Source organism: Gorilla gorilla, chromosome 10, assembly GCF_029281585.2.
Source record: "Gorilla gorilla gorilla isolate KB3781 chromosome 10, NHGRI_mGorGor1-v2.1_pri, whole genome shotgun sequence".
Classification (NCBI taxonomy): domain Eukaryota; kingdom Metazoa; phylum Chordata; class Mammalia; order Primates; family Hominidae; genus Gorilla; species Gorilla gorilla.
In genome coordinates, this window is record NC_073234.2 from 73,605,471 (window position 1) to 73,630,172 (window position 24,702).

Here is a 24,702-nt window from a genome sequence, read left to right on the forward strand (position 1 = left end):
TTCATAATGGAATTATTCCCAATCTTTCCATAGCAGCTGGTACTGTTGATTACCTGCTACATCCTTCAAAATCATCTCCTTTCGCTTCTTGACATGACCACTCTCCTACATCTGTCATCTGATAGTGTCTTTGCTGTAGCACCTCTGCTTTTTTTTCTTCCCCCATGCCACTTTAAGATTATATTCTAAATGCCCTCTAGAGGATCAGAATCTCTGGGCCTAATCTCTCTCTCTAGGCTCTGTATCTAAACGCCTGTGATAGTCCCAATTCAGTGTGCCGGGACATCTGGGACTTCACAAACTCATCCAATTTCCCCGAGAGTCTTTTTCTCTCTTAAATGTTTTTTTTTTTTTTTTTTTTTTTTTTTTTTGAGACAGAGTCTCACTCTGTTTCCCAGGCTGGAGTGCAGTGGCATGATCTCGGCTTACTGCAACCTCCGCCTACTGGGTTCAAGCAATTATCTGCCTCAGTGTCCCAGGTAGCTGGGATTACATGCACCCGCCACCACGCCTGGCTAATTTTTGGATTTTTAGTAGAGACAGGGTTTCACCATCTTGGCCAGGCTGGTCTTGAACTCCTGACCTTGTGATCCACCCACCTCGGCCTCCCAAAGTGCTGGGATTACAGGCGTGAACCACCATGCCCGGCCTCCTCTCTTAAATGTTCTTATTTGATATTTGGTTAATATTAATTAATACTGTCCCTGTTACTCTAGCTCAGACTCTATGTCATTTTCCTTTTACTCCTTCTCCTTTGGCATTTACATCAAATCAGTTACCCAGTTCAAGCAATTCTTTATTTATGAAATGTATTCCAATCTATTAAATCCTAAGCACTGAGAGAAGAATGAACTGGATATGCCTAATTTTTCTTTTGACATAAAGTAAGTGCCTGTTGATTTTACCTTAAAAGAATCACATCCACAGTTGCCACTCTCAGATCTCCAAGCATTAACTATTTCAGTTCTTTTAGCTGTCCCTTAGTGGACAATCCCATACTAGCAAACACAAGGGCTACTGTTGTCTTCAGTGTGAGATTTTATACTTTACAAAAGAAAGTAAAAGTTGTACTAAAATCACAAGAACAGTGTTTCAGCAAGATCTATGAGTTGCAGAAAGTTGATTTTTCTACAAAGCAGAGCTGTGATTATAGGTTATAATAAGCAGCATTTACCTCTTAGCATTAACAAAACAGTTCTTCTAAGAAAGATGCAAAAAAAAACTATTTGAAAATAGTTGTCTGAACAGATCAGTTTATTTTATGCATCCAGTGTTCATTCTAGACATTTGTATCTATAGAGAGAGAAGTCCCGTTTGCTGGTCCATGTGAATAGATAGGTGGATATCTATACAAGGTAACAGCACCTTTTGGAAAAACCCAAAGGAACTTTCCCAATTCAAATCCTTCAACCATGATGGGTACAGGTGCCCCTGAAAATGCTGCCTAGCTTATCCTCGTCTTAAAACTACCATATTTCTCTTTTTTATTTTGAGAACTTTTTTCCCCATTTGTCCCCTGCCTTACAAAGAGGAAAACTGAGCTGCCCCTCTTCTAAAATCACTTTGGGGGTAACGCCTCAGATATCAAGTAAAGTTGCTTCTATCATCACTAAATATTATCTCCATCTTCAAAGTAATAAAACGTCAGAAGAATGTTCCCCTAAGAGAAGTAAGCCTAAAACTATAATATTCAATGTCTTCTATAAACCTCCCTATATGGCCAAAAAAATTTCTTTTTGGAGGCTGGGGGAAATGTAAGCATGGAGAACGGACTGCAAGGACCTGGGAGTTAGTGTGTGGTAATATGCACTTCAAGGCTGAAAGAGCTGCAATGTACAGTGCCAGGACATTCCTGCCCTGCACTCTGAGGGATGCTGCACACGTCTAGGTCCTCTCAAAGCTATTCACACAGTGAGTGTTACTAGTATTGGTTAAAACAGCATTTAGGCTTGGAAGCGAAGCCTCTACAGAGTCCTTTTTAGCAGAAGGTGGAAAGAACACTCCGGAATAGAGAACTACATTTTCTGATTGCTGTCAGATCGCTTTCTAGAGATCACAGATGCCAAGAGCAGGGATTAGATTGGTTTGGAGCACAGTGCTGGTGAAGGCTGGCATGCAGGGGTACAATACCTAAGGTGGGTGCACTGGCACTTCGTTTACGATCTTCAGATATCCCAACAACGCACACAATCACACGCAGCCCAATGGAGAGAACACAGAGATGACAAAATGAAACACAGATCAGACTCCTCCTCGCCAAATACACACCGTGGAGGAGAGGCATGCGGCACACAGTGCTTCTGATGTTACACACAGGCTCAGTGTCAATGTTAATTTATCCACTATCACAACAGATGGGAAACTCCATGATGAAGTCAAAGGGAATCATGATTTTAGGTCTTTCCGCTAAGTTTATACCACAGGAGAGAGCAGGGTGAGAGTCTATATATCTTCACAACACTAAATTAAATCCACAGAGGCATTTTTTGCTAAATTCCCCTAAGTCATTCACCTTCATTTCTGAGAAAGAGAAATGAATCAATGAATGAAAGAGTAAGGGAAGGGAAGACACTGCTCTTTTCCTCCTTGTGGAAGAATTAGGGCAAAGGCATTTTGGCCATACGTACCCAAGTTTGGTGCACTTGCTGTTCTCTTGTTACTTTTGATTTTAAAAAAGCCCCGGCCAAAGGAAGATCTGACTTTTCGAGTGCCGAAGGGGTTGTCATCCATGGAGGTGTCCTGCCCTGGGGGTCTGGGAGGAAGGGTCCCAAATGGCCTGCTTTCTGCCGGAGCTCTGTCCTGAGAGGCAAATAAGAATAGTGAAACAGCTTTCAGGTGCAGCATCCTTAGCACATGCCAGGCTAACAGCAAATACTCACTCACGCCACATCCATGAGTTTATTCAAAAGAATAACTGAACTAATACATTGATCACCAATGTCAAATGCCTTATCAGAAGTTGAAAAAAAATCCATTCTGAAAGCTACTTAAGAAACAACAACAAAAGCAACAAGGAAAACATGTTCATCACTAATCTAGAATCAATATGTCTAGGGCTTTAAATATTTAGGATACAAAAATTCTTAAATTTTGTTTGCCTCATTCCTCAAAAAGACATGGAGACATTACATAACCAGAATAATAGCAGCAGATTTCTGACTTTTCTAACAATTATGTCACGGATTTAGCTATAATACAGTTCATATTCTTATAACTTTGTCAATAGAAGCCTAATATAATATTAATTATTCTACAAAGCAGGCATTAGTTCAAACTTCTATACCAGCAGTATAAGGAGATTCTATTCCAGTTATTTTAAATATTCTCCTCAAAGAATAAGAAAATGAAGGCACAGTGAGCAACTTTATTTTGAGCTTTTTCGTTCTTTGAATGGGCAATTAGAGCTGGCTGTAACACAGTATATTATTTTAGTATTTATACAAAGATGCTTTGCCTAGATCAATGTCATGAAGTGTTTCCCCTATGTTTTCATCTAGCAGTTTTATAGTTTCTCGTCTTATATGTAAGTTCTTAATCCATCTTGAGTTGATTTTTGTTGATTTGGTGACAGGTGGAGTCCAATTTCGTTCTTCTACATACGGATATCTAATTTTCCCAGCACCATTTATTGAAGTGGGTGTCCTTTCCCCACCGTATATTCTTGGCACTTTATACAAAGATACTTTTGTCTTCTCGTTTTCATTTCTCTATTCTTTCCCTCTGCTTCTTTTTTTTGCAGAAGTAGAAATAATTCTTGCCCTCTGCTTCTTTTTTTACAGAAGCAGAGAAAAGGGTGAGGGGATATAGGTATTTTAGGTGGTTATTTTACTCTATGTATCTACAGCTCATAGAAACCAAAAGTTTACAGATGGCACAATTTAGTGATATTATCATCCATGGCTCAACAATGACGTCAAAATCATTTAACCATTTATTGAACTGAAAAGACAACAAGGATTTTAATTATAGCTGTCACCACTGGCTGCTTTGTCAATTCTATCCACATACGACTCAGGCACTAAGAGCCAACAGTCAAGAGACTGGATCTGGAAGTAGCCTATCAGGCTGTAATCTTCACAAGGTTAATGACAGAAAATCAGAGGACAGAACAGGCATAGTGGCTCATGCCTGTAATCCCAGTACTTTGAAAGGCAGAGGTGGGAGGATTACTTGAGCTCAGGAGTTCAAGATCAGCCTGGGCAACATGACAAGATCTCATCTGTACTTAAAAAAAAAAAAGAAAAAAGAAAAAAAAAACAGCCGAGTATGGTGATGCACGCCTGTAATCCCAGCTACTTGAAAGGCTGAGGTGGGAAAATCACCTGAGCCCAGGAAATCGAGGCTACAGCGAGTTATAATTGCACCACTGCACTCCAGCCTGGACGACAAAGTGATACCATTTCAAAAAAAAAAAAAAAAATCAGGGGAAAGAAGAATTGAGCACATGTTGACGACATCTTTGAACATAGCAAAATGTTTGCTTTAGATGGACAGCGGGTGTATAATCTAATGGTAATCTAAGAAGGGCTTTTGAGGAGGTCTAAGGAAGCTCAGTTATGGTCATTAGGAACATTAAGTAGCATGATTGAGAGACTATGGTTTTGTTTTTTAATAACTTATTGAAGTGAAATTCATAACAAAATTAACAATTTTAAAGTGCACAATTCAGTGGCATTTAGTATGTTACGATGTTGTGCAACCACCACCTCTACCTGCTTCCAAAACATTTCCATCATTCGAAAGCAAAACCCCTTACCCTTAAACAGCTTCTCCCCATTTTTCCCACCTCTTACCACTGGTAACCACCGATCTGCATTCTATTTCTATAGATTTATCTGTTCTGGATGTTTCACATAAACGGAATCATATAATATGTGAACTTTGTGTCTGGCTTCATTTAGCATAACGTTTTAGAGGTTCTGAAAGTTTTTATCTACTGGAGACATTTAAGCAATTTACGTGTAATGGAAGTAGAAATATTTTTGCATTGTAATTTGGACAAAAAGTTACCTCTGAAGTCTTCTGAATAGATTCCTTTTCCTGTTCAAAGCAATAACAATATTTAAGGTTGTTAGGGAAATCCTTTGTATAATTCTGAATTTGTCACATACAACTCCATAAGTTAAAATAATTTTATATCTACTTCTAAGCTACAAAATCTTAGTATTGTTTATTTTCCAAAATGTTTTATTAAAGTCTCCATTTTTGGTTTTACATACTATTTTCAATCCTTCATATTCATACTTCTTAATATTTACTGTTAAACCTAACATCTAATAATTTTCCACTAAAAACCACAAGCTCTTCATAAGAGTTTTATTTGCAAAAAGGGAAAAGATGAAGATCCCTAAATAGTTTTTTCTCAGGATAACAGACAAAAAAAACAAAACACACAGAACCCACCCCATCAGATGTCTCTTTCTTCAGATTGCCCAGGCTGCTGGACTTTTGCAGACTTGAAGTTCTAAAAATAACAGTAATAACAATTAATAGTAAGTGGCTCCAGTGCTACTGTTTCTAAGTAAAACATCTTGGAAAGAAACTAAAATTGCGTGTGGGTTGAATCCTGGTAATAAAAGAAAATCTGGAATCAGGCAGTCACTTATGTGCTTCACTAAATGACAACATTTAGTTCTCTTAAAAGCAGGGGTGATTAACTGTCCTGCCAATAATTCTAACTGTCCTGCACATGTTAGAAGAGATGGAAAAGCACTTAGGACTAGCCTTGTGATGTCAATATTCGAAAATAAAGCAGTGTTTTCCATGGACTAGTGCTGCATCCTCTGCATGTACTAGGAACTTTAAAAATACTCATGTACTATTTATATCTAATCCTTCTAATTAAAATAAAGAATGGAAGTTTGACTTTTCAATTCACAAGGGAATCACGTTTCTGAGTCTGGCAAAGCAATTCATTTTATAGTTCTAATTAAAGCATAGTAGAAGAATCCCTAATGCTGCCCATAATAATTCATTTGCTATCCTAGTGAAGGCAAAGAGACACTATAAACATCCAGAGACTTTCTCTTTCACATAATTAATATTCAATTATATAGAGCTGGTGTTACTAAAAACTTGAAGGTAGAGGTATGTGACCAGTTTAGAGAGAATGACAGAGAAGTAATGTATTTGCCTCTACGAAACAGAATAATATAAATATGCACATTTACAAACTTTCAAAAGGCATTTCTTCTGTATTTAGGTGTATTGCCAGAAGTATCAACTACCAAATAAAGTAAAAGATAATAGTGAGAAAAGAAAAGATCTCATTTTTGAGTACTGCTCTGAAAATAGACTTTCCTAATTTAATCCAGACTTTAACTTGGATAAACACAGATATTAGGTCAGTTCATAAAACTGAAAGTGCAAAAAAACCCATCTCAGCTTTCCAAGCATCACATCATTCCCTGTGATGCCTTCCCACTGGACTCAAAATATGTCAGTGCAAAAATGAATTAAAAGCATTGAACTTCAAATGAAAACTGATGAAGCAAGGCTAGAGACCTGCAAAACCCTGGCATGAGATAATAGCAAATGAGAAATTATTTCTTTGTAAACTTACAGCTCCCCACCTTCACCCCCACCCAATTATTATAGCTACATTAATTTATTCAGTAATTTAACAGCCTCGGTCATTTGCTGTTAATATTAGTAATTGTTAGTATAACAGAAATCTCTTTCTCTAACCTCAATCACATTTTTCACATTCAATAAAATGTAACTTACAAAAGTTTATCACACAGTTGGGTATCAACAGTGGCACCAAGGATTATGTTTCCATCACTAAAATGTAAAGAACAAAAGGTATTTATTAACTTCACGAATAAAAGACCATATATGTTCTAAGTGAACAGATAAGTCAAAAACAAAAAATTGTGCAAAGGAAGTTATTTCTATTTTTTTAAATGTCCTATTTTATTTGGCCTAAAATAAGACTAGACAATTTGGGAATATGTTGGCAAAACATTCTATTTGCTTAGAGACAAACTACTGTATCCTTTTCCTGTCCCCTTCAGACCCATCCTTCAAATGCACTCACAGCACGTGACTGTGACTATTTAGTTTACAATCCTTTGACAGTTACCTATGACCTCGGATATAAAAATCCAAGTTCCCTAAACTTTTTTTTTTTTCTTTTTGAGACAGAGTCTCGCTCTGTCACCCAGGCCGGAGTAGAGTGATGTGATCTCGGCTCACTTCAGCCTCTGCTTCCTGGGCTTATGTGATTCCTGTGCCTCAGCCTCCGAGTAGCTGGGATTACAGGCGTGTGCCACCACACTCAGCTAATTTTTGTATTTTCAGTAGAGACGGGATTTCGCCATGTTGGCCAGGCTGGTCTCAAACTCCTGGCCTCAAGTGATCTGCCCACCTTGGCCTCCCAAAGTGCTGAGATTACAGGCGTGAGCCACCACACCTGGCCAAGTTCCTTAAAATCTCTTTCTAACCTGACAACCCTACCTCCCCAGCCTGATCTCTTATTATTTCCTGCTTCACACCTTTTATTTCCATAATACAGAACGGATTACAGATCCCCCAGTGGACGTCTTGCAGTTTCTTCCTTCTCTAGGTAAAAATTGTGTCTGTAAATAAATGCAATACATCCTTGTCTTTGGCTGATCTACTTTTTTGAACATTTACATTGCACTGTTAATAAATGACATACTTTTCTTCAAATGAAGTCTCTGGCTTAGGAGTCAACTTTGATTTTTCAGAAGTTTCCATGCTTATAGTTGCTGGCAATAATGAAGGGATGGAAACTTGCAAGATGGTGGTATGGAACTGTAATGTAATTACAAAAAATCAATCAATCAATCAAAACAAAACACAAGCCACAGAGTAATTTAAATAAACGTAAGAAAATTAAACGGTCTATTGACAAAATCTCATAATCAGTGTTCAGAACTGTATAAAATGATTTCAGAATATAAACATCTATATAGAAGAAGTACTAATCAAGGAAATCATTCTGGAGGAAGGAAACTTTTTAACTTGGTTCTGAATAAGACACTGAATATTGTGAATAAGACGGTATACCATTAAGTAAGTTAATAGTAATTTTTTTTTCTTTTTTTTGAGACGGCGTCTTGCTATGCTGCCCAGAATGGTCTTGAACTCCTCGGCTCAAGAAGTCTCCTGCCGTAGCCTCCTGAGTAGCTAAGGTTATAGACGTGTGCCACTGTACCCAGCTAGTAATAATAAATCCTAACAACCTTAAGCCCTGGCTGAAATGTTGGTTCTGACACACTTGCCTAAGTGATCAGTGATCTTAGCAAATCACTTCGCTAGGCATCCATCAGTTTCACCCTCTGTAAAATAAGAATGACAATGCCTACCCCTGCAGGTTGCAATGATTTATTGTAAGATTTGGGTAACACGTTTTGCTTTCAACACTCTACTATTATTATTATTATTTTTTGAGACAGGGTCTCACTTTGTCATCCACACTAAAGTACAGTGCTGCGATCATGGCTCACTGCAGCCTTGAACTTCTGGGCTAAAGTGATCCTCCCAACTTAGCCCTTTCGAGTAGTTGGGACTACAGGCGTATGCCACCACAGCTGGCTAATGTTTAAAATTTTTTTGTAGAAACAGGGTTTCCCTATGTTGCCCAGGCTAATCTGGAACTCTGTGCTCGAGCAGTCCTCCTGCCTCAGCCTCCCAAAGTGAGATTACAGGCATGAGCCACTGTGCCCAGCGAAAAGCTCCATTTTTACTTTAATTTCTACTACTAATCTTATATGGAACATTGGTCAAGCCAGTTAATTATTATTCTATGTGTGTACTAGTTGACTAATTTCAATTAACATAATTGATGAAAAGTGTAATTAAAACCAATTACAATGGACTTTGTGGCTACCACTTAAAACACTTTGCTTAATGATAACAATAATATTACAGCAACAAATAAAATGCATAACACATTTTCTCAAACAAATGCTTTGTGCATCCTAAGGAAGGAGTCTGTGAAATAATTTTAATACTTCAGTTTTCAATAATTTTTTACAACTGTAGAGCAGTTAGATTGCGGGCCACATCATAAATGAATAAATGAAAAATATTTCAGTAAAAAAAAAATGAACAAAGTTTGCCACAATGAACTCCTGCCAGTCAACCAGTGACAGTTCTTCACCTCTGAAAGCTGCCTGATAAGGACTCACACCAGTGAACACCCTTCTACACGCCAACCAGTCAGCAACGGTCTCACCTTAGTAACCACACATCTACAGTGGATGTCGACTCTCACTTGCCTCAGAAAGTCCACCAATCCTTGAGCTCCAAACCGTCCCAAAAACTCTACATATGATCAGCTAGAAGAGAATGTACTTGACCGGGAACACTCACTTACTTAAGTAAGCAATACATTCAGCTTTGTGATTTTTGTTTATGTTATTCAGTGGTGGTCTCATCCTTTAACACAATAAAAGGTTATAAAACGTGAAGTCGAATTATTATAAAGTAGGAGATTATTTAACTATCAATCTTTTCAGTTTGAATCTTTATGATGAATCCTGGGCAACTTATTTAGCCATCATCACTGTTTCCTGAAGTTCATTTGTCTCTTGAGATTCCTAATCATGGGGAAAATATAACTATACTAACAGATCAATTTTCTTGATCTTTTTCAAACTTTAAGACTTTAACTCCAAACTCAGATCTCCCTCCTGGCTTTTCTTTAAAAATGTCGCTGAACCCCCTCAATCCTCATCAAACCATTCTTGTTACAAACTTAAAACCTGTAATTAAACTACAATTCACATAGCAAAGACTTTTTCTACAAGGATATGGGATTATTTGGGTATACCCTACATGTAACACTAGTTCTGTAACTGCAGCACACTCATTGACTGTCAAATATTATTTTTGCTTTCAATATAAATATATATCTAACAATTAGGGGATATTTTCCACCAAAGTATTTCTTATTCCTTAACTAATTCCTTGATTAACGAAATATTTCAGCCCTCTCCTACATTTAAGTGAGAAATTTTCAATGTTTTCTCCTTGAATTCATTTTCATTCCATTCAAATTTCATCTTCTTATTGTGTAATTATCAGCAACAGATATAAAAGTAAAAATGCCACTTGGTTTCTTCTCACTACCTATAGTAAAATGTGAGAAGAGAAATGACCAAAAAAGGAACTGCTAAAATAAGGAAGCCAAGATTGTTTAAACAATGAAACTATTTCCCATTCCCGGTCTTTCTAGACAAAAAAAAATTACACTAAAATTAAGAAATGGTTTCACGGCAAAGATCAAGCACAAGGGCTATCAGGAAAACATGGTCTTCAGGTGAGCCAAGGATGTGGCTGTAAAACCCTTTGCTAAGACCTCAGGATGGACTAGACTAGAATCAAATAAAAATAGAAAAAAAATACCTTAGGAAGATTACAGTAGTGCGGTCTCATTGAACCTCTGAAAAATCATCAAAGGCTCTAAAAATAATGGGATGTCCCACTGCAGCCTTACAGGGAACCTTAGCTAGAGATAGGCTTATGGTAAAGATAGCTGTGGATGTGTTCTTCTGTAATGCAGTGAATTATAACATGATTCATATGAAATTCTAAATGTTTAAAGTATTACACTAAATTAGACTCAAAGGAACAGAGATAATGGAAAATGAAGAGATGAATTTGGATATCTTTGGGCACTTCTGCAGGCACAAAACTGAGAAAACTACTCATCTGCAAATATAGGCAAAGGAAGCATGACTTAGAGGGAAGAGCCAATAGCCCAGAAGATTGGCAACACGTGCCTGGCTGGATTTTGGAATTGCTATGGACTGGTGACACCTGTGAGCCTTCCAGCTCCCCCTTTTTAATGGGAGTGGCTACTGCAGTTACATTATGCCTATCCAACCATCGTATGGGTGTGTGGAGGGCAGATAACTGTCCTTGAAATCCACAGCTCTTTAATTCAATGAAAGAGTCCTCAAGAAGCTATGCGCAAGGAACTGTACCTGAGGAGCTTCACCCACATCTCGACCTGGTCTGGGTGACAAGATCCTGGGATGCTGACGCCTCACTGGAATGGGATTTAGGGGTCTTCGGAAAGGGGGCGAGTGTATTTTGCATAGGAGAGGGACGTAAAGCGGTGTAGCCAGAGGGTAGATTATATTTTCCAAATATGGTTGCACCAATATTTCCCATCCCACGTGTCCTAACAATGTAATGTTGTCAGTTGTTCATCAAGAGGTAGGGTCTATGTTTCCTCTCCTTGTATCTGGGTGGGCTGTAGACCTGTGGCTACAGCAGAAGAGATGCCATGTGATTTCTGAGATAAATCATAACAGGCGATGCAAAGTTGCCCGGGCCTCTTGGAATGCTCACCCTTAGGATTGTGAGGAAGCCAAGCGGTCACATGTAGTTGTTCTAAATGGGGCCTCAGCTGAGGTCCCAGCCAAAGGCCAGCCTCAACCACCAGACATATGAGTGAGTTAGCCTTCAGATGACTCAGGCCCAGGCCTTCATGCCACTCCAGCTGATGCCAAGTAGAGCAGAGACGAGATGCTCATGCTGAACCCTGCTAAAGTGCAGAGTCATCAGCAAAAGAAATGCTGTCATTGAAGCCACAAAGTTTCGGTGTGGTGTACAATAGAGAGCAAACAGATTTTCCTGCCAGTTTGATGCAAAGTAAGGAGTGCATAACTGTTTACTCCTCTCCAGTTGCTTCTTCCAAGTCTAAAGAAGTCAGAAGAAAATTTTATTCAATTATCTTTCAGAGTCACCATCAGAAGTGGCCAAAGTCAATTTATTTATATAACCTCACTTGAGTTGGTAATGGAACTGAGAACGGAACCTGTGTTTTTCATGTTATGAGCAGTGTTTTAACTTTTCAATAACACAGTCTCTTCAACATAAAGGAAATACTGAAAGTCTATTAATACCTCTTCGGGAACACTTGTGTTAAATGGGTCACGACTGGGAGATCCCATTACTGGAGTGGGTGATGGACTTTTCTCCAGATCACTGAAACCCTGTGCATCCAGCAAAGAGGAGATGGAACTGGAATTGAGCAGCTCTTCATATTCTCCATCTTTGCCTAGGAAAAGACAAAGCAAAGAGAAGACAACAGCAGCTTTTGATTTATATTTCACTTTTACAAGAAGATAAGAATCCCAATTATAATGAATATAAAATTTTTTCTGATCCTCAAAAATCAGAGTCAGCTTCTCCTGGCAGCCCTTGAAAAACAACAACATAGGACCTAGGAAACAGCATTTGAAACTAAGGCCAAGGGCTCTTGGGCCACAGTGGGTACCTGTGATATTAACAGACAAAGTCATACTTGATACATTGACTCATCAGATTGAAAGAAAATTAAAAGTTAACTTTTTCCAACAACTCTCTTGTAACTTTGTTTTAAAATCAGGGGCTTACAAATTTTAGTGTAGAAATATTCAAACCGAAGAATACCTGGTACAAAAAATGAATTGTGAATAGCAACAAAGTCCCATTTAAACAACTTAGTTTTCATCACTGCTGTGCTCTTGAAAAAACATAGGAGAACAGAAAAAACAAAAAGACAGATGATCTTTGATCTCTCAAGAGGATCCTTTTATGCCATTTTAAAGCAAAAAACGTCTGATGGAAAAAAGCAACCACATATTCACCAAAGCTGCAAACTTGAGAATTTTTTTTTACATCTCTAGAAATCAAAAGGATTAAATGGTGAACAGCGCAGTGCCAGATATTCTTTTTTAAAAACAGAAAAAAATGATACTTAACACTCTAATCTACAAGTAATATGACATGGTAAATCATACACTTGTTTAAAGATCTTAATCAGACCACAGCTTCTTAATTTAGGTTTCACTAGAATGTTATTCTAATTTTATTAGAATTTAGTGTTATTAGAATTGTATGAGGATTAACTAAATATAACTCCTAGTGAGAAATCACTGTTTATACAACTCTTTATTGGAACAGAACATAGTTTTCAAGGGTTTAAGAAAATCTGTGCTGCTGTACATTGTTAAAAACTACCTCTTTTATTTACATGTTTGTATGCACAGTAAAAAAAGCTAGAAATAAACAATACACAAAAATGCCAATAGTGATCATGCCAGTGCAATTACGAGTGATTTTTATCTCTTTTCTTTATTTTCCAAATGTTTTACAATATAGTCTAATTAAAGGAATTAATTTTTTCTGCCTTGGTTTTAAACGTAAGAATTGGACATTTGAAATTCTATAAAATCAAACAACATTTTAAATGCCATGCATATGTAAAAATTAATCACTTACAAATTTGCAATATTCCATAGGATAGAGACTCTTCTTCTGAAGGCATGGAAAATGCTGAGTGACGAGAATTGCTAGTCAACACTGATTATTAGAGGTTCATTTGCTCACTCAGATATTTATAAAGTCGATTATGCCAGACCTTGTGTACAAAAATTTTTTTTTCAAAAATCCTGATTCAAAGCAGGATTTTCCTTTTCTGTGAACTCATCAAAATTAAAATTTCAAAATCTGAGTGTTTCATGGGGACCTTCCAAAAGAATTGTTTATATCCAGTGCTTACGTTGCGAGCAAATAACTCTATTTATGCATTGCTAAAAAACAAGAGCACTTTCAAATTTCCTCCACATTTGTGGATGGCCAATTGGCCCATCTGCAGATAAAATAATAATAAATACAACAAAATGCACAACTCTCTTTATGTACCTGTCTTACAGGGTTTTTCTGAACTCACCATGTTCAAAGCTGAACTCAATCCCCCTTACCCAGCCCAATGTTCCTTCTCTAGGCTTCCCCATATCAGTCAATGGAACCATCACCTACCCAGTTGCTTTAGTTGGAAATGTCTTTCTTGATTTCCTCCCCCTTCTTCACTCTCCTCCTCTATCTCATTACACCACTGTGTCAATCCAACCATAACATATTCCCAATCAGCAACTACCAGATTTTTTCACTTGGAATACTGCAAATCTCTGAATTGGTTTCTGCGGCTCTCAATACTGCTCACTTCCCTCCATGGCCCACGTGTTACAAAGGTCATGCTGCTAACTTTTTTTTTGAGACTGAGTCTCACTCTGCCACCTAGGCTGGAGTGCAATGGCGCAATCTCGGCTCCCTGCAACCTCCGCTTCCCGGGTTCAGGCGATTATCCTGCCTCAGCCTCCTGAGTAGCTGGGACTACAGGCACCTGCCCCCACGCCCAGCTAATTTTTTTGTATTTAGTAGAGACGTGGTATCACCATGTTGGTCAGGCTGGTCTCTAACTCCTGACCTTGGGTGATCCACCCAACTTGGCCTCCCAAAGTGCTGGGATTACAGCCGTAGGCCACCACACCTGACCACTGCTGACTTTTAAAACCCTTCAGTGAGTCCCTCTGCACTTGAGCAAGAGCTTAACTCCACCCCTTGCACTACCAGTGGTTGCTCATCATTATGGTCTCATCTCATCCCCTCTCCCCACTGCCCACCACCTTGCAGTTGCACTGGTGTTCTTCTTCTTAAGCATGCCACATTCTTTTCCCCCTAGGCTCTCTGCATATACTGTCGTTTTTCTCTCTCTGGAATGCTATCTCATCAACTCCTTAGAGAGGCACTCCCCGACCAATGACTCTACAGTACACTCACTCCTCAGGCTGGACACTTTCTGGCAGAGTACAGTTGCCTAATTGTTCAATTAATGAATTAGCTACCTAATTTGGGACAATGGGTATGATCCAGGAAAGAAACTGAGGCCAAATGTGTAAGTTTATAGCCACTTAGAGTCAACCAAAGTAGAAAAACTTTTAGAGCTACACTCTACCTTTTTTACCTTGGGCCAGTACCACCGTATCTTGCATTTTCTTGTACCTGTTCAGGCACTGTCGAAGATCTTCTATTTTCCGATCCTAGGAATAAAATAAATTGTAATCTTTAATCCTATGTTCTTAAAAGAGTAATAGTAATTGCATAAAGGATTGCATAAAGAATAGTAATTACATAAAGAATACGCATGATTCTGCCGAGAGAGCATTTAAAAAAAAGAATAAGCAGATGTGAATTATTTACATTATTTAAAGAATACTTGTAAGCTTTAGGAGAACTGGTAATAACTAGACTATGTTTCCTACATACATTAAACATATGGGCAAAGTACCTCTAAATTTAGAGATCCTATCCTTTAGCTGCCATCTTTAAACAAACAAAAACAAAACAAGGTAATAAGACACGAAACAAAAAAAGAAAAAAGTCAGCTTCAATTACTCTCCTCTCTAAGTCAAACCTTAAAAGAAAGACCCCCATCTTCTGTCTTTATTAGCCATCATTAATCACCATCTGGCTTCTCCCCTCTTAAAACACTCTACCAAGGTGACCTCCTATCTATTAAAAACAATGAACATTTTTCATCCTTTTTCTCTTTTTTTTTTGAGACAGGGTCTCGCTCTGTCACCCAGGCTGCAGTGTAGTGGTACAATCTTGGCTCACTGCAGCCTCAACCTCCTGGGCTCAAGTCATCCTCCCACTTCAGCCTCCTGAGTTGCTGGGAGTACACGCATGCACCACTATGCCCAGCTCATTTTTGTATTTTTGTAGAGATGGGGTTTCACCATGTCACCCAGGCTGGTCTTGAAATCCTGGGCTCAAGTAATCTGTCCACCTTGGCCTCCTGAAGTGCTGGGATTACAGGCATGAGCCACCATGCCCGGCCCCAACCTTTTTCTAATTTGACCTCCATATGGCACTTGACTGACCCCACTCTTTCCTTCTCCTTTCACTTATCCATCCACTCTTTCTTTTCTTCGATTTTTATTTCTCAATCCTTTGACCAGATAGCTGTTGAACTTCCATAACCCCCATTATCTTCTTGGACTATAAAATGCTAGAGCTTCCAGGTTCTGTCCATGACCTGCTTTGCTTTTCCCATGTGCTCAACTGTGTTATGAAAATGGCCTCCCTAGCGCCTCCCATTCTCATTCTGGGCCTGGCCATGTGGTTGCCTTTGGCCAAAGAGATATCAGCAAATGTTATTCAAGCAAAGGCTTGAATAACATTTGCCCTTTGTGGCTGCCCTGTGGTGTGGCTCTAAGGAACCCTGAGGAACTACGTGAAGAAGTCTAGCCTAGTCTACTGGAGGATGGGAGACCATCTGGAGAAGAGGCTAGTCCTCCCAGCTGGGGCCAACCTAAACTAGGCTGTCAATCACTGGACATGCGAGTGACACTATCCTAAATTATGCATGCAGTCTCATCTAAGCCACCAGCTGACTGTAGACATCAGCTAAGCCAGCTGAGATCAGAAGAAACACCTAGCCAACTCATAGAAGTATGAGAAATAATAAATGTGGCCTGTCACAAAGCAAAAGCTAACTGACACATCAACTGTGGCTTAGTCCCCACCAATCTACAACTCTGCATTTCTCCTAAAATTGATGGGTCTCTCTCCCCACTAATCTATAGTTCTACATTAATCTTAAAATTTAGATTCATGTTCCAACTTTCTGTAAGAAATCTCCTTTAGAATGTCCCATAAGCATATTGAATAGACTATATCTACAATTAAGCTCATTCTTTCCCTTCAGTACTTGAGTCTGTGCTTGGATTTCCTTAACTCCTTAAGAGAACCATCCATTCACCCAGTTGCCCAAACCAGAAATTTTCTCTCGTTTTTCAAATCCAGAGATCTTAAATCTTGTCAACCCGTAAATTTCTCTAAAAGCTCTTCCCACCTTATCACTTCACTGCTATTGCCTTACTTCAAGCCCTCTTCATTTCTCACCTATTTTAACTGACTCTTAACTGTTTATCTGTCTTCACTCTCCCATTCTGCTACCAGAGTTAGCTTTCTAAAATGGCAATGTAATCATGTCACTGCCTAAGGTTTACAAGCTAAGACCCTAAATCAAGAGCATGGTGTACGAAGTGGCCTGCCCACTGACTTAGCTCTGTGGTCAGCCCCACGCCCCTACTCCACCTGCACTTCATGTTCCAGCACAATCCCAGCATGCACTGCGCTGTTTCAAACCTGGTCTCGAGACAAGTTTTGATTCATGGACCCTTTGCCTAAGAAGCCTTTATTTTCCTGATGAACAACTCTTGCTCTTCCCCAGAATTTGCTCAAATTATGTCCTCTTTGAAGTCTTCTGAATCCCCGACCCCACGAGGAAGTTATGTTATGCTGGGTGCCCCTCTAACAGTTTGAGCATCTCATAAGCCCTCATTCAACACTGGGAATTTTGTTTGCTGTTGCTTTTTGAGGGACAGAAATGAAAACAAAATGAATTTCAGTGATTTAAAAAAAAATAAAAGTTACAGTGGGCAGCTTGCTAATTACTTTTTTTTTAATTCAATAGTGGGAAACATTAGCAAAAAGGAACCTATAAGAGTAGATATGGCAATCAGTTTACTTCCAGGCAATAAAGAGCAAATAAAGAGAATGCAAGGCAAAAATAAACAAGGAGATAAGAAAAACAGAATAGTCAAGAATGAGAGAAAGAAACTTACGATGGGAGAAAAAGATCAAGCTAAAGTTCTTTGACTTTTTGTTGTTTTTTACTTCCTTGAAATGACTCTTCTTTTTGGGAAAATGTCCCCTGGTTCTATTCATTCAGGCAGATAAGGGGAGAGAAGTTCTGATGACATCAGCTGAACACAGCTGCGGCTGCCTGCTAGATACGTGGTCAGATAAGCCACGAAGAAACCCACTGCTTTCATGCAGTAACTGCATCCCTGCCCTTAGCAGGACGAAACATCAGATGTGGATAACAAGAACCAACTGGCGGGGGGGAACCTGTGGAAACCTTGGAATGCAGCCAGTGTAGCTAACGTAAAGCCCGTGCTGCTATTTTCTGGTATTTAATCTCTCAGGAGAGCAGAGACAATCACAGATGTGAAACAGGCCAGGAGTGTAAAGGAAATAATGAGTAAATGGAGGACAAAACCAACATGACCATGAAGCTGAGGCTGTCAAGCTAGCTCCTTCAGGGCCCACAAGTTAGCCCAGAATTTTCAGTGCCCACGTACAGGAGGTACTATGGAATGTATCCTCTCTCTTACATGTCACGTGAATATGCGGAACTGATCAGAGAGTTTGAACATTTTCTGAATTCATGGAGGCAGGAGTTCTCAGTGGAGCCAGTGCAGCTCCTCCCTATTCCTGTGCATACAGCCCACCTGGGAGTGTGCACACCTGCCCCTCACTCCCAGCAGTGTTCTGGGCATGTTCTTTTAAAATGGCATAGCTCATGAAATTGCATGGAATGGTCAAAATGGTGTTAAAAAACATCCACACGTATATTTAAATTTCATCTGGATACCTTTTCTTCATTTGCTGCCATCAAGGACTCCACAGCCTTTTTCATTTTTTGTACTTCGATGTCTGAAAATAACATCAAATCAGAAGTCAGTTTAGTTCACATGTGTGACAGTGATAAGAAGTTATTTACTCTCCAGACTGAAATATTTTAAGGTAAAGATGTTAATGATTTCTTTCATTTATTCTTTAAAAAGGGCACATTTAACACCCATATTCTCTTTTGGAAAAATCTGAAAAGATGGACATCTTCTACCTCACCTGAACAGTTGCCACTCTAGAAAGAAAACAAGGGTGTGTGAGAACTAGCTATCCTCTCTTAAAGCAACAAGAGAATCTTCATGAGAACACGGAAGATGAAATTTCAGTGCTATAGTAATAAAAATATAATGTTTCTAAGACAGGAATCTATAAAGCAGTGCGTGAAAGCCATGAATGGTATATATAATGACAAAAGCAGAGAAAATGATAGTTATAACCAAGATAGAGGCATGAATGAACGGTAAGTGCCTGATGGCTTGTAGTATTTACATGAGTAGTCATGCTAAGAAGCTGGTTGTAGTTCCATACGTAAGGATAATAAGTACTTTGCTTCATCTATAAACTTCATTTCCAATACTACCTTAAGATAGATTTCAAGACATAAAGGCCAAAGTAAGCTGAATGTGATTCTCCTTAAAATTTGATATTCAAATACAAAAGCATGTTACTTGAATAATAAAAAACTTATATATTTTAAAGATGAAAAGTCACTCCAGGGCCTGGTGTGGTGGCTCATGCCTGTAATCCCAGCACTTTGGGAGGCCAAGGTGGGAGGACTGCTTGAGCTCAGGAGTTTGAGACCAGCCTGGGCAACATAGCAAGACCCTGTCTCAAATAAATAAATAAATGAAAAGTCACTCCAAAATGAAATCACAAACTAAAAAATTCAAACAGGAAAAAAAAATCAGCTAAAGTTGCCTGCTTCTGAGAAAAAAAAAATTACTGAAGATAATACTTTTTTTTAGAGACAGCATCTTCCTCTGTCATTCAGATGGAGTGCATGGCACAATCACAGCTTACTGTAGCTCTGAACTTCTGGGCTCCAGTGATCCTCCCACCTCAACCTCTTGAGGAGTTGGGATTACAGGAGTGAGCCACCACATCCAGTCTTCTTAAGATAAGTTTTAAAACAGTGGTGCATCATTCAGCATTGGTGTAACATTTTCAATTAAGATATATTCTATAGGAATTGAGAATTTAACGTCTGGGGGAAAGAGCCCCTAAGGAGTTAATTTTTTTTTTTTAAGAGATGGGGTGTCAGTGCTGCTCAGGCCATGGTACAATGGCAAGATCATAGCTCACTGCAGCCTCAAACTCCTAGATGCCTGGGCCTCAAGTGATCCTTCCACCTCAGCCTCCTGAGTAGCTGGGACTACAGGCATGCACCACCATGCTCAGCTAATTTTAAATTTTTTTTGTAGAGACGGGATCTCACTATGTTGCCCAGGCTGGTCTTGAGCCCCTGGCCTCAAAAGTGATCCTCCCACCATGCCTGGCAGGATTTATCTTAATGTTGCATTAAATATTCAGGCTCCATGAATCAGCTGGATTCAATCTCTGTTGTAACAACAGAATATGTTCAAAGGAGCTTCTAATAGATCCCAGACAAATAGTGGACTTCAAAACATTGAAAAGCAAAAGCAAATTTCAAAATTATCTTTCAACTCTGGTAAACCTTTAAAATCGTGAGTTTTCGTACTATAAAAGTTATTTTCTCCTCTGACCCTGAATCACCTAGACTGCAGGGAAAATGTTTTCTTACATCCACAGTGCTGTGTGCCCTGTTGTACACTGTAGAGCGGAAAGGTTGAATCAGACAAAATCTTCAAAATAATCTTTTACCTTATTGTTTTATTATCCACCCTCTATTGTGTACACTCTGAAGAAATGGAGGGCTTATCGATGAAGCAACTTTACATCTTTGGTGAGAGAAATGTTTTAAAACACATGCAAAGAACAGTCCAAGGTAGTATTTTTGGTGAATGTAAAGGCTGATGGAAATGCACCAAACCTTACTTTTTTCTTTGAGCTTCTTTTTAAAATTTTCATCTGTGCAGGAAAACCCATTGGATTGGAAGTTAGCATACATTACAACAATAAATAATATTTTTAAATCACTACGATTTAGTCTCCTTTTACCTAAAATAAAGGAAATCTAACCTCATAAAAACTTTTTCAGCACTATTTTGTGACTGCAGGATTGGTAGTATAATAATGCTCTATGTGAGGTTAGAAAGAGAACAGAAGACCTAAATTTGAGTTACTACCTCTGTCACTTCATTTTTCTGGACCTTGATTTTCTCACATTAAAATTAGGTTTATGGACTACAAGCACTTCTTATACCATAAATGATGAAAACCTAGTTAATGTCACTTTGTTTTTATATTTCCATCACGGTTTGATACCTGGTCCTCCTGAATGTGACTAGAACACTGCTTGTGTCACATGCAACTCACCACTCAAGTTCAACAACACGGAAAGGGTCTATCTCCTGTCCAGTAAGATGAGTCCAGTGAGGATGCAGTTAGATGCTATCCCAATATCACCCTGACATGAGCTTTCTAAAGACTTGCTCTCAATCCCCGTAGTTAGCTGGTGGGCACTGGTAACACGCAGTTCCCAGGTTGGTTCGAGTCCTCAGATCAGACTTTGGGGAGCATACTCTAATATCTTCTAGCCCACAAGTCCTGTGATGCCATTTTATTCTTTTTTTTTTTTCAGAGACAGGATCTTGCTCCATTGCCCAGGCTGAAGTGCAGTGACACAGTCATAGCTCACTACAGCCTCGAACTCCTGGGCCTTAAGTGATCCTCCCTCCTCAGCCTCCCAAGTAGGTGGGATTACAGGAGTGAGCCACCATGCCTGGTGAAATTTGAAATTTAAAAATTTCAAATCTTAAAAAGAAATTTTTTGTACAGACAGGGTCTCATCGTGTTGCCCAGGCTGGTCTTGAACTCCTGGCCTCAAGCGATCCTCCTTCCTCAGCCTCCCAAAGTACTGGAATTACAGGTGTGAGCCATTGTACCCAGCCCATTTTATTCTTAAAACCCTGAAAGCATGATCAGTATGACCTGTTTCTGAATGTCCCTTATCAATACACAATTATATATATGCCAAACAGTAGGTGATGGGGTGGGGCGGTGAAGCGGTTGCTGGTGAGAATCCATTTTCCTCAGGTTTGATGAATTTTCTGACGGACAGGGAATTGTGATACCTGCAGGTATATAAGGCCATGGTATTCTAGAGCCAAGAAGGACTTTAGAGATAATCTAACTCAAGTCCCTCATTGGACAGACAATGTTACTAATGTTCATAAAATGGATAAAAATGTAACAAAGCTACGCTAACTGGAATTTGTACTGTTTTGAATGACTCAGAAATTGCTTTGGTATCTCGTAGGGCCACAGTCATCATTCATAATAACAAAGAAAGGTTAAATTTAACCTAGTGTTGTCAGATATTATGCACATTATATTTCCAAATATAATTTTAAAAATGTATTTCATTTGGGCTATTTTCTATCATGCACAATCTGCTTTGTTAGAAATTATGGTCCATATAATACTCAGAACAAACCTCTTCTGTTATGAAAAAAGTTTGGACAAATTCATGCATTTTTCCAAAAACAGAATTAGCCTATTTTTCTAAAAGGTGGAGGGCTCAATCCCTGGTATAAATTTTTTACTAATTTTTCCAAAGATACAGAACCATTTTTCTCTTCTCTCAAAAGGGCAGAACAATTTCTAAGTCCCTTACTTTATCTAATTTCAGTTCTGAGGGCAACGATCCCGGGACACAGGGATGGTTCTTTTTAACTCCTTTGGCATAAATTCTCTTGCATCGCAATTGAGACAAGTCCATCCTTGTGATGAGAATTTACAGTCTAGTAATCTTAAACACCAAATAAAGTACAGAATTCCCCTTTTCCAGCGGCTGAAGAGGAAATTAATGGATTCCCAGTCACAGTAAAGAGTCTTGGAGAATCCCCTGTGGTTCTGGGCCTGGCTGGATTCTGCTGCTCTTTCTTTGATACTAAAACTATACATTGACTATCATTGGTTTCTTTTACAGATTTTGGAGGACTTTAACAAAATGAGATGATAAATGTGAAATATATCTTCTTACCTCTATCAACAATTTCAACCCCTTCTCCTTTCATCTTGCAAACCAATTTTTCTTGTAGCCTTTTTACTTCAGATTCCTTTTCTTCTAGCTGTTCTTTTAAAGATGCCAGTTCATCCTACAAGTTACAAATTCATTTAAAAATAGCAGATCATGACTAAAAGAGAACATCAAAGAGCATATTAGCTCTTTAAATCAATAATCAGGTTTTATGAATGAAACAAATCTACTAGAATTTAGATGCAAGCATCAGAAATCAGACAAGGGCAATGAAAAGCAAAAAGCAAGACTATTAGCAGAAGTCCTGTTTATAATAGTTATGGTATAATTATTTCAAGTTTCTTTGTAATCAAATTAAAAAGAGATCTTTTAAAGAGTAATTAGGGATGGGATAGCCCTAAGGTTTAAATCTTTACATTAAATTAAAAATATAACCAAGTTAATCAAGGAAGATAATCAAATTAGATATTTAGTGTCATAAAAGCAAAATAAAATGCAGATTGGAAAAGACTAGCTTGACATTTATTCGGCATTTCAAGTTGGCACTCATGCTTCCTTGACAAGCACAGAGTTTCATTCATGGGTAAGGTAGCAAGTCATGAACAACTTTAGCCAAATCAGGGAACTAAATAATTCACCCTCATCACTAAGATAAAAGGACAGAATCTCCTACAACAATGGGAAAAAATAAATTTAGAAAACAGATAGTGGAGCCCTCTTTTAATTTTTAACTATACAACTGTGTATAAGATTTCAGGTCCATCCTTCTATGTACTCATGTTTAAATTTTTCAGTTTCCTTTCAGTAAAGAATTAGCTTTAGCAAACAAATTTTGCTGGCTGTACTTAACACAGAAAATACAGCTATGCAATGCTAAGAAGTACAGCTTTATATTCAACATCACATTTTGCTTTCAGAATCTCTAAAGATACATTTATTACATTTAGTACTATGAGAAGATGTAGTTCTCCAATGAAGTGAGGCACTTGGCCCTATAGTTTTGACTTCTGGTAGGAGCAGAGTGGACAAGTACAAAAAGTCTTCAGTAGCACTAGCAGGAAGTGTGAACCTGTTCTCACCGTGCTGCTTCTCAGCAGTCATTTCTATTCATAGTCATGATAATGTCAACTGCTGTACCTTTATCATCAAGAAAGTCCCTAAAGAGGAAAATGACCTCTACTGTGGATACGAAACAGAATTCTTTCACAAGCGAATGTTTACAATTATTTTACTAGGCTTGGGTCTCAGATAGTCTAAGAGATTAATTTATAAATTCTTTCTTTTTACCTGTTTATTATTTTTCACCAATTATTTCATGTATTTCTGAAAACAACATCAGGGATCCCATTGTCCCTTCAATCAGCTTGAGGTGATTTTTAATCAACAGGTGACACACACACAGAATGAATGCACATGCCACTAAAAACATCATCACAGCAAAACAACACAAGCCAGAAAGCAACAGGCCATGGACCCCATCACCCAACGTCTACTACACCTTCAGTGACTCCCATTTTTGTTCCATCCGCTGCTTTTCATACTGCATCTGACCCACCTTGATTTTCATGCTAGAAAGTTTGGCCATTAAAGACTGGTAGAGAGACAGAGGAGTGAAAGAAAACTACAGATAGAAAAAGACAAGCTAAATAACCGAGAAAACAGTATCAGTTTATAAAGGAGGTTAGATACAACTCAGAGAAAGGGCAGGTTATGTTCTGTCGGATGAGTTAAGCCTTGTTTTTAAATTCAGATCAGTGGTGTTTAAATTCAAGGTTTCCAGCTTGGGGGGAAAACTTCATTTACTTTTAAAATACCTTCTTTATCATACATTAAGTAGAAAACATCTTATTTATATTATTGGGCATAGATGAATAGTGATGCCATTTGTTTGAAAACGTTAACCTGTGAGAAAAACTTACTTTGGTTGATTTAAGCTTTTTTTCATACTGAAGTCTCTCACTGTCCATTTCACTAACTTTTAACCTCAAATCATTGATCTCCTGAATCAGCCCCTGTCCAAGAAGAAACAAGAAAGTACATTAGGAAAGTGGTAACACAGTTACCTATACCTATAAAATAGCAGCTTGGAAATCTTAAGAAGTCACCAGCTCCTAGGGTTAAAGTTGTATGAATCAGATGAGACAAATGGAAATAAATGTACCTCCTTAAGAACGAAAGCATCTTTCCATTTAAAACATTCGTTTAAATCCCCAATGCGTCTGCCTTAAAGTGATGGGCTTATGAAAATAAAAGGTGAGTATAATTTTGATTAAGAAAGGTAGTGTAATATC

General features: G+C 38.4%; 1 protein-coding gene across 26 annotated transcripts in view; it reads right to left on the minus strand.

The window, feature by feature from the left end:
* The window catches only part of PPFIBP1 (PPFIA binding protein 1), a 171,553-nt gene that overhangs the window by 16,348 nt on the left and 130,503 nt on the right, over window positions 1-24,702 (minus strand). Inside the window, exons 8-20 of one of the 26 annotated variants that reach the window (XM_055357885.2) lie at window positions 24,331-24,423; window positions 23,910-24,002; window positions 22,415-22,529; window positions 20,305-20,337; window positions 18,251-18,312; window positions 14,762-14,846; window positions 11,886-12,040; window positions 7,664-7,779; window positions 6,727-6,783; window positions 5,404-5,464; window positions 5,011-5,040; window positions 2,628-2,799; window positions 2,131-2,163 (exon numbers count right to left, since the gene is read on the minus strand). In XM_055357885.2, coding sequence (XP_055213860.1) covers window positions 2,131-2,163; window positions 2,628-2,799; window positions 5,011-5,040; window positions 5,404-5,464; window positions 6,727-6,783; window positions 7,664-7,779; window positions 11,886-12,040; window positions 14,762-14,846; window positions 18,251-18,312; window positions 20,305-20,337; window positions 22,415-22,529; window positions 23,910-24,002; window positions 24,331-24,423 — 1,105 coding nt within the window. The remainder of the gene's footprint in view (window positions 1-2,130; window positions 2,164-2,627; window positions 2,800-5,010; window positions 5,041-5,403; window positions 5,465-6,726; window positions 6,784-7,663; window positions 7,780-11,885; window positions 12,041-14,761; window positions 14,847-18,250; window positions 18,313-20,304; window positions 20,338-22,414; window positions 22,530-23,909; window positions 24,003-24,330; window positions 24,424-24,702) is intronic. The other 25 variants (XM_055357886.1, XM_031000857.3, XM_031000858.2 and 22 more) reach the window with 25 other exon arrangements.